At 40.1% G+C, this 16,825-nt stretch overlaps 1 protein-coding gene across 4 annotated transcripts in view; it reads right to left on the reverse strand.

Annotated features, from left to right (window-relative positions):
- Positions 1 to 12,146: 12,146 nt before the first annotated feature.
- Positions 12,147 to 16,825, reverse strand: part of NDST1 (N-deacetylase and N-sulfotransferase 1) — a 59,733-nt gene continuing 55,054 nt past the window's right edge. For all 4 annotated transcript variants that reach the window (XM_074212608.1, XM_074212605.1, XM_074212607.1 and 1 more), the window contains one exon: positions 12,147 to 16,353. In XM_074212608.1, coding sequence (XP_074068709.1) covers positions 16,234 to 16,353 — 120 coding nt within the window. In that variant the 3' untranslated portion in view covers positions 12,147 to 16,233. The remainder of the gene's footprint in view (positions 16,354 to 16,825) is intronic.

The raw sequence follows: 16,825 nt of genomic DNA on the forward strand, positions 1-16,825 counted from the left end.
CCCATTTAACCATGAGCAATGAATATTAATTATTTAACTCTGTATTTCTCTAAAGAATGTTTTGTAGTTGTATTCCTTTAATTCTAATGTGTGTCTTGGTAGGTAGACAACCAAATATTTCATATAGTCTCTATTTATTTTGAGTGGAATTTCTCTGTCTTAATTTTCTTGATAATATACAGAAAGGTGGGAGACATATATAATAACAATGATGATGATGATGATGATGATGATGATGATGAAGTTTGCCCTTCATTTTCTTTTTTTTCTTTTTTTTTTTGTCCATTTTCAAAGAAGACTACAACATCAGGGAGGTGATGCCACGACAAGACATGAACTGGATTTTGAGTGATTTGGTGCTGTGTTAAGTCACCAGCCTCACTTTCTCCTTCAGAGTCATCTGGGTCCAGTAGCCAGATATGAATCAGGATGACTGGAGATGGCCCTGGAAAGGAGGCAATCAGGGTTAAGTGACTTGCCCAAGATCACACAGCTATAGGAGTCAAGTGTCTGAAGCTAAATTTGAACTCTTGTCTTCTTGACTCCAAGGGCAGTGCTCTATCCACCTCACCACCTAGCTTCCCTTCAGGGGACATATGTAGATTTATTTTGGAACCTGCTATTTGCTATAGTTATTGTTTAAATTAATTCTTAGCTGAATCTTCAAAAATTTTTAAGTAACCTCTTTAAAAATATATAATATATGGGGACAGCTAGGTGGCACTGTGGAGAGAGAGCCCAGATCCTGGAATGAGTAGTAACTGAGTTCAATTCTGGTTTCACACATTTACTAGTTGTGTGATACTATGTAAATCTTTACTCTTTCCCCATCAAAGAGTTAATTTATTTTCCCTTTATCTGTGCTTCAATTTCTTTTTCATATTTTATTGATTTAGCAGGCATTTTAAGACCTATTCTTAGAGTTTAGTTTTTTTTTTGCAAAGCAATGGGGTTAAGTGACTTGCCCAAGGCCACACAGCTAGGTAATTATTAAGTGTCTGAGGCCACATTTGAACTCAGGTACTACTGACTCCAGGGCTCCACTGTGCCACCTAGCCACCCCTTAAGACCTATTCTAAACAGTATTAGTGATAAGGGACATCCTTGCTTTTCTCCTTATGTAATAGAAAGTCCTCTTTCATTTTCCCATTACATACTGACTCTGAGTTTTAGATACATACTGTTTGTTTTATTAAAGAAAGTTTAATTCATTTCTAAGCTTTTTAATGTTGATTTTAAAAGAAAATGGATTTTTGTCTTTTCTGGATCTATTATCTTATGCTTTTTTTCTGGATCTATTGATATATCTGAGAGATTTTAATTATCTTTATTATTAATATGTTTTCCTCAATATTTAACCAACCCTAAATTTTTGGTATAAATAAAACCTGGTCATAGTTTGTAAGATTTTAATATGTAGAGTCTCTTTAAAAAAAGTTTTATTTGATGTCTTCTGTTTTTAATATCATCATAGATTCTTCTTCTTACCTCTTCCAGAGAGCCATTCCATCTATTAAAAAACTGTATACTTTTAAAGACAAAAGAAGAAAAGAAAAAAGAAGGAAAAAATCAACACAACTAATCAATACATTATAAAAGTCCAAAAACATGTGTAATATGTAGGAGGACATGTAGACTTCTTAACTCCACAAAGGGGTAGATTGGAGACATCCTCATATCAATTATGCAAATATGTTGAATAACTTATAATTATAATTTATTATTATTACTTTTTTATATGTGGCTGTTCTTTCCATTTACATTGTCATGGTTATTGTATGTTTTCTTGTTTCTGCTTATTTCACTCTGTATTAGTTCATGTAGATCTTTCCATGCTTCTCTGTATTCATCACATACATCACTTTTTACAGCACAATTATATCCCATAACATTCATGTGCCAAAATTTATTTAGTCATTTCTCAATTAATGGACATCTACTTTGTTTCCAGTTCTTTGTTCTTACAAAAAAAGTCACCAGGCAGCTAGGTGGTACAGCGAATAGAGCACCAGCCCTGGAGTCAGGAGGACCTAAGTTCAAATCTGGCCTCAGTCACTCAATAATTACCTAGTTGTGTCACTTAGTCCCATTGCCTTGCAAAAGCCTAAAAAAAGAAAAAAGATGCTACATTTTGGTGTATATGGGGACTTTTGTCTTATTGAGAGCTTCCATGGGAATAGAATCTCTAATTCAAAGGATATAGACATTTTAGTAATTTTATTTACATAATTCCAAATTTCTTTCCAAAATGTCTACCATTTCACAACTTTACCAACAATGTATTAGTGTGTCTACTATTCTACAAACTCTCCACCATTAATTATTTTTGGTCATCTTTACCAATTTTCAGTATTTGGCTTTTTAATTTTACATTTCTCTCATTAGTAGTAATTTGGAGCATTCTTTCTTGTAGTTGTGTTTACTTTGAACTTCTTCCACTGAGAACTGCCTTGTTCGTGTCCTTTTGTAACAGGACAACTCTGGACACAGAGCTAGACTGTTGGGCTGTTCTCCATTACTTTTCAGTCATGCTCTCTGAGGCAGGAGAGGGTGTAGTTGTATGTAGAACACCACTTATGCCAATGAGTCCCATTCCTTGGGGACTACCCTTGTGGTAGGAGCATTGGAGAATACCTGAAGCCAGGTGCTAGACCACTCCTCAAACACCACCCTTGTCTTGCCCATCATGGAAAGGCACCCACCCATTTAATGGGGTGCATCTCTCATCTTTATTCTCTACCAGTTGGGCTGCCTTCCCTTCTCTTCCCTAAGTTAGACTCACCTGGTCTGGCCATGCTGCTGGAACAATATGTCCTCAGCTCCATTCAGTTGAGTCTGTGTTGATCTAAGCTTTTTCCTTATTTTTTAAAGTGCTTTAGCCATTTTAACCTCATCTTCTGCTAGTTAGTCTGTCCTAGCACTATCTTACTTCTTCTCCCAAGAACTTCACCTGTGCCCTTTTTGTAGTCATCTATGAATTTTATGAGCCTTTTGAGAAACCTGTGAATTAAAGTCTATCCTTTTCTTACCTTCCTGAGTTAAAGATTAGTGAGTTCTGGGGTGGCTAGGTGGCGTAGTGGATAAAGCACCGGCCCTGGAGTCAGGAGTACCTGGGTTCAAATCTGGTCTCAGACACTTAATAATTACCTAGCTGTGTGGGCTTGGGCAAGCCACTTAACTCTGTTTGCCTAAAAAAAAAAACAACAAAAAACTAAAAAAAAAATTAGTGAGTTCACCCCCAAACCCACCCCCTAGATGCAGTCTATAAGTCCCCTTTCCTGAAGCCCATTTCCTCCCTTCTGCACTTAGATCACTTATCTAACCTGAGAATAGCTATCAATGATTGATAAGATAGATAGTATTTCTATATCTTGCATTCCAATCCCTTATTGGAGAAATTTCAACTGCTTCTCTTCTTAGCCTAGATACATTAATATTGTGCAGAAGCTCTTCCTTTTCAAGTATCCAGTGTTATCTATTTTATCTTTTGCAATTTGTCTTTTATCTCTTCTTCGGTTAAGAATACATTGCCTTGGGGCGACTAGGTGGTGCAGTTGATACTGGAGTCAGGAGGACCTGAGTTCAAATTTGACCTCAGACACTTAATAATTACCTAGCTGTGTGGCCTTGGGCAAGCCACTTAACTCCATTTGCCTTGCAAAAACCTAAAAAGAAAAAAAAAACTTGTCTTCTTGTAATCTTTTTTTCCTTTATCTTTTTATTAGATTTATCTAATTCTGAAAGTGTCTTTCAGGTTTCCAACTATTATGATTGGCTGTATATTTCTTCCTGTAATTCAATGAACTTTTCTATCAAATACTTAGATGTTATATAATAGTGGATTCAGGGTAAGTATTGGTATTTCATTGTCCATGATGCCTTTAAATATAAGGTAATTTCCCTGCTCATCACTTTAACAGTTTAACTATGTCTCCGTTTAATAGTGCCTTGTTTAAGATCATGATTGCTTCTCCTGTTTTTTCTAATTCACCTAAAGCATAATAAATTTTGCTCCAGTGCTTCATTTTTAACTCTGGAATATTTATATTTAAGGTATTTTTACTGTAAATAATGTTTTTTTTTATTGTTTCTTAATCCATTTTACCATACTCTTCTTTTGTATGAATCAAAAGAGTGCTTCTTTACATCTCACCTTATTAAGACATCTTCCCCTGCAACCTTCTCTTCACTCTGGTTTCCTATGAAGAGAGGTGGTCCTTCTACATGATAGGCCAACCCTTCTACATGAACCATTGATCCCACTCCAATTTTCTCCCAAAAAATGAAGTTTTTTTTTTGAATCTATTCACTCCTGACTCTCCCTCTTAACCTCTCTACCCTTTCTCTTCTCTCTCCTGTTTCTTTGTTTACCAATATTATTACTATGCCAAACATTTTGTATTAAAACCCCCTTTTATATATTTCACATGAAAGTGAGGTTCATGTAGTGCCTATTTTCCCCACCCCTTCCTCCATGAATATACTTCAAAAATATTTTCACATATTTTCTCTCACCCACATCCTCAATCAGCTGTCAAAGTATCTTCCTAAAACACAAGTCCAGTTATGCCAATGGCTTAAAATCATCTGGTTGGCTTTTAAAGCCCTTTACAATCTAGCTCCTTCCTACCCTCTGAGGTTTTTTTTAGACTTTCTTATCTTCCTTATTCTCTGTGATCCACTGACATCAGCCTTCTTTCTGTTCCTCTTAAACATTTCCTGATTCTGTACCTTTTCATTGACATTCCACCAGCTTGGAGTGCTCTTTCTTGGTATCTCTGTTTCCTGACTTACCTGGTTTCCTAGAAGTCTCAACTCAAATTCTACCTTCTTCCAGGGGTCTTTCCTAATCATCCTCAAAGAGTGTATGTCTTGTATGTATATAGTTGTTTGTATGCTGTCTCCCTCCATTAGAATGTAGTTTCCTTGAAAGCAGAAACTGTTTTTTCTTTTCCTTGTATTGCTAGTACTCAGCATAGTAGCTGGGATCTTAATAAATGTCTAGGAGACTAATATTTCAGAAGGTACCACAATTTGTTCAGTCATTTTCTAACTAATAAAGATGTACTTTGTTTCCTTGCTCTTACAAAAAAAGTGATACTATAAATATTTCAGAGTATATGGGTCAATTCTTTTTGACTTTTGATCTTTTGTCTTTGATCCTCATGGTCCCAATATAGCTAGCAGTTGGGTAGATTTTTAAAAACTCTTTTGTCAAAGACACCCAACTAGGCCCAAAGATTACTGAACTTTTCTCACTAGGCTTGCTTAGTTGAGTGGGTAGAGCATCTGATGTTCTAAGATCACATTTAGAACTTAAAATTCTGTGTGTGTTTGTGTGTGTGTGTGTGTGTGTGTGTGTGTGTGTGTGTGTGTGTGTGTGTCCTGTAGCTTAGGATTCTGCCTCTGAAGAAGACATCAAAAGACATGCTATATAGAATGACCTGGTGTCATCTTTGATATCAGACTAAAAATTGAAGGATATTCCCTAAATATCCTCACTTTCTTTTATTACTTTTTAATGGATTTGTTACTCAGAAAAGTCTTAGGATTCAAAAAATCAACTGTACATATTCAGAAAAGGAAAGATCTGGCTAGACAACAGTTAATGTGACCAAGTCCTGGGAGTATAAGTGATTACAAGTACAATATGAGTCAACAGTGTATAGGACAAAAGAGCTAATACTGAGAAAGTTATAGTATCCAGAACATGGGGGAGATAAGCTCTCTATTCTGGTTATATCCCATGTGGAATCTGTGTCCTCAGGACCAGGTTTTAGGAAGGACACTGGTGAACTGGAGTATATCCAAAAGAGGACGCCTTGATTGAAGAGAAACTTAGAACCTGCATTCTGATCAAAACTTAAAGGAATTCTAAATATTTAGCTTGAAAAGAAGACTTAATTTGCACCAATGATTATGTCTGCCTTCTCTGAAGGTCTTTCCAATGGAAGAATTTTATTTTTGTTTTTCTTGACCCTAGAGTCAATAGTACCAATAATGGGAAAACATAGGGAGCCAACTGGAGGAGTTTCTTGTTATCAATTGGTTGCCTGTCAATGGACAGGCCTGGTGAAGCATCCTGTTCCTGGAACACTTAAAGAATCTTGTTTATGTTATTCATGGGAGGTATTGGATTGAATGACCTTTAAAGTGCTTTCCAATTCTAAGAGTCATCCATCAGATAATAATTGTTCAGCAAACTGTGGTTCATGAATGGAAAAGAACATTACTATGTTGTGAAAAATAAGAAATATGAATACCAAGAAGCAGGCTGATCTAGAGTGAAGTAAGCAGAAGGAAAACTATACTCAACTACAAGAACGTAAATTGAAAGAACAGCAAAATAATTTAAAATGAATGCCAAGAAAGTATAATAACCAAGATTAGTACCAAAGAAATAACATGAGGAAGCTCTCTCCTTTCTTTGAAAAGAAGGAGGAAAATGTAACATGGATATAGAATCATACAGATGATATAGGACTTTCCCCAAGTGTTATTCCTTAACTGTTTTCCCCTTTCTTGTTTATTCTTTGTTATAAAGGGATAACTTTCCAGCAGGTGTTGAATAAAGATATTTACTGAGAAATGAAGGTGGTATAAAAATAAAAACCATCTTTTTTTTTTTGCTAGGTAATGGGGTTAAATGACTTCCCCAAGGTCACATAGCTAGGTGATTACTAAGTGTCTGAGGCAGGATTTGAACTCAGGTACTTCTGACTCCAGGGCGAGTGCTCTACCCACTGCACCACCTAGCTGCTCCAAAACCATCTTTTTTAAAAAAGTCTATGATTCTATGACTTGCTATTTGTCCCAATTAGTGTCAATCAGAAACAGAAGTCTTACCATTCCTAATTCAGAGCTCATTTCACTATCCCAGTATAGTATAATCCAGGGATACTCAAAGGGTAAAGGGAAGATGGCTGATTCCTCACTGGAATTGCAACCTTGACTAACCACCCCTCAATGTGGTTTATAGCAATTTAAAATGACATTGTGTCCTTAAAAGTCAGTTTAGTTGTAGTAAAGGAAATATTGGACAGAGAAATATATTCTATAATTAATCTGTTTCCTTTGCATTGAACATGTAAAATACTTAACCTCTGAGCTGGCCATACTTTAATAACAATCCCCATCTCATTGTCCAAGCTAACAAGATGAGATCAATGAATTTATCAATTAAGTGCCTTGCTCTTCCCTGGCAACTGCTGCTGCTACAGCCTCTGCCAACACCACCATCAGCACCACCACCATTTCCCTGAAAATAAGACAGGATCTTAAATTAATTTTAACATACATTTATTCATGTACATAAATCTATCTTAAGTATTAATGTCAATATTAATTGTTAATATTTAATTATATATTAATATCATTTTATAATTCAATATATCCATTGTGTGTTGCAATGGACATATTAAATATGTCCATCTGGCTAACAATCTTACCTGGGACTTATTTTGGGGGGTAGGGTTTATATTATGAGCATCCTGAAAAAAAAATCAGGCTAGGGCTTATTTTCTGGTTATGTCTTTTTTTTTTTCAGGGAAATATGTTAGTCCTTCTTCAGATATAGAAGAGGACTATACTAACTAACCAATGACTGGAGGTATGATTTGCAGAATTATGTTTATTATAGTGAGGGATATGCTTGCAAGGCTCCAGTAAATCCCTACTCTCAGGTATAAGACAAGGCCCTATCAACAAAACAATAGATCCCTGTCCTAACCTAACAGATTAAGTCTTTTGAGTTACATCTTTCCTCTACATATCCCTCATTACCCCATCTTCTTTCCCCTTTAAAAGCTTACCCTCTCCTCACATTTTTTTTTTTTTTAGGTTTTTTGCAAGGCAGGCTAGGTAATTATTAATTGTCTGAGGCCGGATTTGAACTCAGGTACTCCTGACTCCAGGGTCGGTGCTCTATCCATTGCACCACCTAGCCACCCCAAGCTTACCCTATCCTTAGCTGAGTTGTTCATTCTCCTTTGGGAGGTCAACCTGCTCTTGGGGGGGCGTGATCTCCCAAATAAATTCTCATACCCCTATATCCTTCCGTACTACTTGTTACTGATGGCAGCTGTAGCTGCTGATGCTGTTTCCTCTGCTAATCTCTCTTAGCTTCTGTTAACCACAGAAATATATAAAATTATTTTGTCCCTAAATTCTTCATCAGAGTCAGTCTTTTAAGTGAATTCAGTCGCATTCAATTGAACCCCTGAAGCCTTTAACTAACTACATTCTCCAGCAACACAGTGACACAGCCAGGACCCAGAACTGCAAATCCTACTTCAAGGCTCTTTCCATTAATCTATCCTAAAATCCAATAGCTTTCATTTGAGGATGCTGAAGTGGCTTTCCTAATGCATGTTCATTAAAAATCCTATGAATTCCTAGGACATTTCTATCTTCAGATTTAAAGCTGGAGTCAGGAGGACCTAATTCAAATAGGGCCTCAGACACTTAATAATTTCCTAGATGTGTGACCTTGGGCAAGTCATTAACCCCATTGCCTTGCAAAAAGATAAAATAAAAAGATTCAAAGTTCTACAATAACCATTGTCCAAAATTCCAAAGGATTTGAGTGTCCAGGTGACATTTCCACCTAGTATATATGGTCTAAAGTTATCAGCAATGGGAAATACTTAACAATGAGGAATCTCTATTCTTGTTCTTTTGTTGTTGTTGTTGTTGTTTTTGCAAGGCAAATGGAGTTAAGTGGCTTGCCCAAGGCCACACAGCTAGGTAATTATTAAGTGTCTGAGGCCGGATTTGGACTCAGGTCCTCCTGACTCCAGGGCCAGTGCTCTATCCACTATGCCACCTAGCTGCCCCAGAATCTCTATTCTTAAATATCACTTGGCAAAAAAAGGAAAACAAACAGCCCAGAGAAATGAATATAAACAATCCCATTTTATTAGCAGTTAGTTCAAGATTGTACATTAGTGATGAAGGTTCTTTTCCAATGAAACCAAAAGCTGGTGAGCACTAGGAAACAGGAGAGATGGGTTGAACTTTATCTCATCCCCCCTACTCCCCACCCCTCCTAACCAGGGAAGAGATTCTTCTTTCCCTTTCTCCTAATCTCAACTATGGACTTCCTCTCCCTAGGAAGAGACATGAATTCTATTCAAAAACTGGCAAAAGAGGAAAGGGGATCTTGAAAATAAAAAAATTTTTAAAGTTGTATAAACTTTTCTTTGCCTTTTTTTGCACTTCTCACATAATCTTTTTTTCTTCCAATCCCATCTTCCCACCCCCCAACTCTTCTAGGGTATATGTTGGGGACACTGAACCAGGACCAGGGAGAGGAAAGAGGTGGGTAGAGGAAGCTTTGTAATGAGAAAATACAGCTTGTTTCACCCAACTATTAAGAGTCAGCTGCTTAGGTTCCCACTTCCTATTTTTCCTACCCAAGGTCCAGAGAACATACAGGAATCATAGGCAAAACTCCTCATTTCTTCTCCATGTGAGCAGACCAGGCTTTGTTCCAGCCAGGTTGAACTCAAAGGTGAAAGGACAAAGCATGTTTCCCAGACTCTCGTAGAGTTCAAGGCAACAGAAGTGGATAGAATTCAAGCTCAACAGGAAATCCCCTCTTCTGTGAACTTTAGCTAGTTCTCTGAAACAGTAGGGAATTATTTTCTTCCCCTCCTTCCCTTGCTAAGCACATTACCTTTACACTTTCCGACTCCTTGCCATCCTTTTCATTTCCACCTCAACTTCCATCCATTGTGAATGTCAGAGAAAGTTCACCTTGGGAGTCTTTCTAAGCCAATCCCCCTCCTTAGTTTAGATTTTACTATGTGGTTCATTCATACAACATTTTAAATGGATAGTCATTTTTCTAAGTGGTTGTTTTGATTTCTTAAATGTGTTTCCTCTATTAGACTGTCTTTGTTAGGAACAGGATGAAGTTTTATGCCTTTCTCCTAAGCTACACGAAGTAAATGATTCTCTATAGAGTAGGTGCTTCATAAACGCTTACTTACAAGAGGACTGGTAACAGCAGCTGCCCAGTTAAGATAATATTAACTAATTCATGTGGTAGTCTTAGAAGCAGCCAGAGCTTGGAGTCCAGATTTCTATTAAGTGTTGGGAAAAGAGCTGATAACATCCCCTCTTGATTCTGCCAACCTAACTCCTAACTTAATGATAAAGAAGGGGCCTCTTACCAAGATGCTAGCTCCCACCTGCACATAGACAGAGGGAGGCAGAGAAGCTTTGCAGATGGGAGCTGCACTCCCTCAGATGGGATCTGAGGCTTCCCTCGATGAGTTTAAAGCTCTCCTGCTGCATCACTTCCCCCTTCCCCCATGTCAATAGATCCCAATTCTGTAACTATGAAGTTGACTTTTTTGATCAAGGCTTTATTTCTAATATAATTTCTCATTATTCTAGCTTATCAAGATGTTTTTGGATACTTCTTTTCCATGAGGCTTCATTGGTTTTCTGCAATAAATATAGGTGTCTCTATCATGATCAGGGCAACTTTGATCATTAACTAGCACAAGGTCATGCTGTTCTCAAGTCCATCTAGTTGATGGTATCAGTCAGAGATTTGATGTCTTTTTTGCCAGACTGAGTCTTTTCTTTAGGGCTGCCTTATTTGAGGGAGGGGTTTGGTGAAAGGAAGAAATATCTGGAAACTCCTGAAAGGGACACTAGAAATGCAAATCTTGCAGAATCCGAATGGTGCCAATGAAAGCCTACATAATTGAGCTATATCTTCTTGAGTCAACTCCTGAGGCTCCAAGTCTGCTCCTAATTTGGGGAAAAGATGTTTATGAAAGGGAGATTTGGCAGAACAGAATTTAAGACCATTTATGTCAAGAGCAATATGAATTGCACCTACTACCTTGACCTCCAAGTTCCAGCCAAAACTACAGGGGCCTAAGTTGTAAGTTGAAGGAAGAAAGACATCTCATTCTTGAGGATTTCTTGGAGAATGCAGCTCTATCCTCGTGGCAGAGGAACTGTTGTGGCTCTAATCCAACAGGTTACCTAGTAGGGCAGCTCCTAATAGGCGGAATTTTCCACTCTATTAAAATGAAGCAGTAGCAGCAGCAGCAGACAGGAGCCCTGTCAACCTGCTGGCAGCCCAAGGTTTTTAAGCTATGTCTACCTAATCCATTCCAGATCTTAAGAGTGCTGCCATTTGATCTGGTTCATGTTTTCATTCTTGACTTTGGTGGAATAGCTCTTCCATCTTCAGTCTTCAACTTCAAGAGCTCCAAAAGCCACTCCAACAAATTCTCCTCCCCTCCCAAGTCTGCATTTGGATTCAAACTGAAAACACAACTTGGGGGGGACCCTGCTGCCACCTCAACACCCCAACCTGGTAAATTTCACTAGAATGGTAACTAAAAGCTGTAGCTCCAACTGTTCACTATTTCTGGGTACTTTCTGCCTTTGCTTTTGTCCAAATACTTGAGTTTTCCCTCCTTCAAGTAGCTCTCTACAATTAAAGATTGTCTTCTTGGACAGCCAGGCTCACAACAGTACTCTGCCTCATCTCCTTTAAAAATTCACCAAGACTTGGGGGGCATCTAGGTGGCACTGTGGATAGAGCACCTGCTCCGGAGTCAGGAGTATCTGACCTCAGACACTTAATAATTACTTAGCTGTGTGGCCTTGGGCAAGTCACTTAACCCCACTGCCTTGCAAAAACTTAAAAAAAATGATTCAGATAGCACTCTTACACATTTTTCCAGAATAGTCCCCCCAGGTAGTGGTGGTGGTTAAGTGGGCGGTAATGGGAACACTACATTTGGGTTTTACAGTTTTACAAGTGGGTTAGCATCAGTGGAGAGATCCCGGACTCCTAGCTAAAGTGAGCCTGCCCACTACTCCTCCAATTGGGAATGGTTCAGCAAATTGTTATATGTGATTGTGATGGTGTACTATTATGCCTTAAGAAATGATGAGCAAGTTGCTCTGAGAAAATCCTGGGAAGACTTACAAGAACTGATGCAAAATGAAATGAGCATAACAGGGAGAACACTGTACACAGTAACAGCCGTATGGTATGATAATCTATGAATAACTTAGCTATTCTCAGCAACACAACAGTTTAAGACAATTCTGAAGAACTTATAATAAAAGATACTGACCATCTCCAGAAAAAGAACTGCTAAGACTCTGAATTCAGATCGAAGATACTTTTTCTTTATTTTTCTTGGGGGGGGGGTTGTCTGTATTTTCTTTCATAGCATAGAAATTTATTTTGCAGGACTACACATGTATAACCTATGTCAAACTGCTTGCCTTCTCAATGGGGAGAAAGGGAGGTAAAGAATTTGGAACTCAAAATTTGAAAAAATAATGTTAAAATTGTTTTTACATATAATTGGGATAAAAAAATAAAATATTAAATTACCAAAAAAAAAAAAGTGAGCCTGAAAGATCCACTATATGGGCTTCCTTCCTGACCCAGAGCAATATATATAAAACATCTGGACAAGTCAAACAGTTGTGTCTATAAACTTGCCCCTAATAGTTCAACCCAGACTTCCAGTTGAAAAAGATACCAATATACCTGTTATTGGCAAGACTCTTACCAGACTCAGGGACCCAAGATTTCTCCATCATCCATCCATTTTTATAGTGTTCTGTTTGCCCATTAAGAAAGCAATTGTGGATCCTAGGTAAATCCCACTCTAGCACCAAGTTAAGGAAAGAGATGGGGTAGGTATGTTTTTAGAGGATCCCATTATAAAAAAGGTCAAGAATATCAAGGGAATCAATCAAAAATATCAAAATATCCCCAAAAATTGGAAAGAAGGGGGCCGAGTAGTACCAGATCTCAAACTATATTACAAAGCTGTAATTATCCAAACAATTTGGTACTGAGTGAGAATCTCATTCTATCTTGGACTTTTGAACAAGATTGGCTCATCTCTGGTTTCACAGATCTCCAAACTAGGATCAGTCTTTCAACCCTATTCCATCTTACCCTAATCATCATCATTCCTTTGGCCAACATCTGGACTTGTTACATGGTCAGGTTTCCATTAAAGAGAAAACTTGACTGCAGATGACCCACCATCTTTGGCCACCTCCCCCTTCTTCCAGACCCCCCCGGGGGGGGGGCATTTCCTAGAACCTGACACTGTGCCTTAGGGGAAGGGGAAGTTTCATCAGGAGTACTTTATTAGTGGTTTCCCAGACATCCAGTATAAAATCCTCCTATTTCATCATGTTACCTCCATTGATCAGAAAGATTTGGATCCAGGCAAAGAAGTTCTTCTATGTCAGGGTCCCTTGGATTCTGACACAGACTCACTCAAGAGCACAGGGAAAGGGTCAGAGAGTCTGCGCAGTTGCAGCTGTGGCTGTCCTGTCAACAATTGTTGGCCACACCATAGACAGGGTCCTACAGTGGTCCAAACACAACACTTGGGAACACCAGTAAGGAAACCCTCAGGCTCCAGAAGTTGCATTGCCTCATCATTCTCATTCTTTCCTAGTCAGCCCAGAGCCAGATTATAATAAATACCACTTCTGACTTCACTTAGTTTCTGTGTAAGGCCAATCTTAAAGACCTCATTGGAGTTATTGATAGCAGGTGTGGTCTTCCAGCCCTTACAACTCAGTTGGACAAGATACCTACTGAGGCAATTCAGCCCCTCCTTTATCCAATCCTATCACTCCCACTCCCTCTGCCTTAAACAGATAAACCAGCACCCTGACCATTCATTCTGGCCTACTCTTGGCCCTCTAGCACTGTCTATGTAAATGCCTACTGTAGAGTGTGCTTGGTTTAGTACTCTTGCCCTTTTCCTTTTTCTCAATTATCCATTTAGAACTTATTATGGTGTATATGGTGTTAGCTTCCAGGCTTTTTTTTTTTTGCCAAACTTTTCCAGTTTCCACAGGAGTTTTGGTAAAAACAATTTTGACTCAAGTAGTTCACATTTCTAAGTTCCCTATTCCTTCAACTCATCTTCATTCCTGTCCTGAAGAACTGGATTGTACTAAAGCCCACTCTAATCATTCCTTCTATCCACTCTCTAGTTCTCCCAGAGAAAGTACCTTTGCTTTGTCTTGTGCTTCCTGGCTTCTCACCATCCAGGTTAGAGGCTTGGATTGAAGCAACTATTGCCTGTTTTATTTCATCTCCCACCACATGCCCCAGATGCAGGACCTCTAACACGACCCTTCTCAAGGCAGAAGTCACTGGTGAATTCTCTCCTACTCTCAGGAAACACACTGTCATTCTAGGCCCTCCCTTCCAGGTAACTACTGTTGTAGTAGGAGAGGGCTCTGAGACTCACCTGGGAGTCTGATCCAGAGGAGATACATTGACCTGATCTCCCACAGGGCCCCACACCAAAAATGTGGGCTCCGACAGCCCCAGAAGTAAAGAGCTCACACAGGAACCTTGGGTCTCTGGTTTGCTTTATCAATTTAAACTTACGTCACTCTCCCGTTTCCAAAGAGGCTCCATGGCTTCACGGCTGGGCCAGGTGATCAGGGATGCTTAACTAGAGTATCCCCAATGTGGAGAGTCCTGTTTCTGCCAGCAGATGCTCAGTCACAGAGGCCTGGGGCTCTCATGCTTATCCAAGGGCACCTTCTTCCCCACCCCACCCCAATACATTCATGTTGGTCCCATACGTGTCTCCTCTTCCAGTCTTCAATAAAATGGTGCTACTGCCAGGGTCTCATGACCTTGAACACAGGTAAACCCAAAAGAACAGGGAAGAACTAAGGGGCTGTCAAAAACAGAGGGGTTCCAGACTTTGGAATGGTCATCCTTACCCAACCCCTTCCATGTTCTCTCTGTAGTTAAGCCCTCAGGCAATTTACTCAGTCACAAGACCTCCCCAGGTGCAAAAGGAACCTGAGGGTAACAAAGCCAGACACATCAGGACACCAGATCCCTGAAAACACCAGCCTTGGGGTACAAGTGGGCCCTGGGGTACAAGTCAGGCCTGTTTCTTCATCTCTCATTTCTGATATAACTGCAGGATAATAGAGGAGCTATTCCTCCTTGATTTTATCTGCTGCCTGCAGGAGATAAAAATCAAACAGCCTCAGGGTGAGAAAGGGTGGCATCCTTGATTAGAGCTCCTGGAAGTAAATGCCACCTTTCTGACCCCGCCAATCAGATGCCCTGCCACTCTGATTATGGCATCTGGCTGGATTAAAACAAACCCCACAAAAGAAGGTGAAGAGAACTAGAAAGAAAAAAAGGGAGGGGAGGCAAGAGACAGATGAGGGAAGGGAAGAGATACAGAGAGAGTTTATATAAAATAACACAGTGTAGCCCCAGTAATCAGGGTACAAACTCTGGCACCAAGAAACAAAAACCAAAATATTAAAATACTTCAGCTTTTTAGTATTTGAGAGGTTTTAGAAGGTTCTCTGGGAAGCCTCAGCCTGCTTATAGCAGGCCTGGAGGCAGAGGTACCGGGCTGTAGGCACCATCTTCACCGCCCATAGCCTTTGCTTGGGACTGGGGGGGGGACATTTTATGTACACTGGAATGGGTTCTGGTAACTGGACCCTGGGGTCACCTCAGTCTTTTACCACAGAAAACACCACGTAGTCATATCTGATGATATGGAAAGGATATGGGGCAGGAGGTTAGGGTGAGTATTCTGGGACAATGTTGACTCCAGGACCTGGTCCTGGGAGTCAGGATGTTAGGATGGAGGAGTTAAAAACATCCCCTGGAAAGATCCCCAGGGACTGGGTAGATACTGCAGGTACCGAAGAGGTTTTAAGGACAGAGAGGGGAAGGTATTGATCAGATGGGCTCCAGAGCTCTCTGGAGGCCATCAGACACAAGTCCGGCCTGGTAACTGGTTGAGTACCAGACCTCTCTCTCTGAAGGGCCTTTTGGGGAATGGTCCTTCCTGCCCCACCCCACCCCCTCACTGTCCGGCCGGTGGGAAACACATTGATTAATACTGAGGGAGTGCCCTACCCAGGGCACAGTGAGAGGCAGCCTCTTCCAAGGCAGTGGCATCACACACACACGCTGGAAGTGACCTTAAACCTGGGGAAGTGCTTGGGGCCACGCGCCTGCTTGGGGGCCTTGGCTGGGGCAGGCTCTGGAGCTCTCTTCGGCTCTTCTTCCCGTTCCCAGGTCAGGTCTTGGTGGGGTATTGCTCAGAAATGCTTGGCAGTTCTGGGCTGGGTTCCACACCCCAAGGGTGGCTCAGTGTGAGGCTGGGAGCTGCCTGCCATCATGAATGCTCACTCTGGTCACGGTAGTGGCAGCAGCTACCTAGTATTCTGGAGATCCTCCCGCAGCCAGGTGGGCAACGTCTGGCCCATTTTATACAGCAGCTTAGAAAGTTCGATGTTATGGTCCCGGTAATAGTCTCTTAGGAAGGCGCGTGACTATAACAAGAAAGGGAAGTCAAAGTGTCAGGGGCCTGCTCAGAACTCACCTCTTCCTCCCTTTATTCACCCCATTCCCTTCAGTATATTATGCTCTATTAACACTCATAATAATACATTATTTCTTTCAAAGTGATACTATGCAGTTCTGAGGGGCAGCTGTGGATAGGGAACCTGACTGGAGTCAGGAAGATATGAGGTCAAATGTGGTCTCGGATCATTTCTGAGCCAGCTAGGGGAGCCTGAGCATGTTACTTAAGCCCTATTTGCCTCAGTTCTCTTCTGAAAAAAAAAAGACATCCAGGAGAAGGAAAAGGCAAACCACTCCAGTATCCTGGTCAAAAAAGCTCCATGACTGTTTGGCCTTGGGCAAGCCACTTAATCCCATTTGCCTTGCAAAAATCTTAAAAAAAAAAAAAAAAAAAGCTTACATGAACAGTCCAGGGGGTCAAGTGAGCAACAACAAATCTCC

The sequence above is a fragment of the Macrotis lagotis genome, chromosome 1, assembly GCF_037893015.1.
Source record: "Macrotis lagotis isolate mMagLag1 chromosome 1, bilby.v1.9.chrom.fasta, whole genome shotgun sequence".
NCBI lineage: Eukaryota > Metazoa > Chordata > Mammalia > Peramelemorphia > Peramelidae > Macrotis > Macrotis lagotis.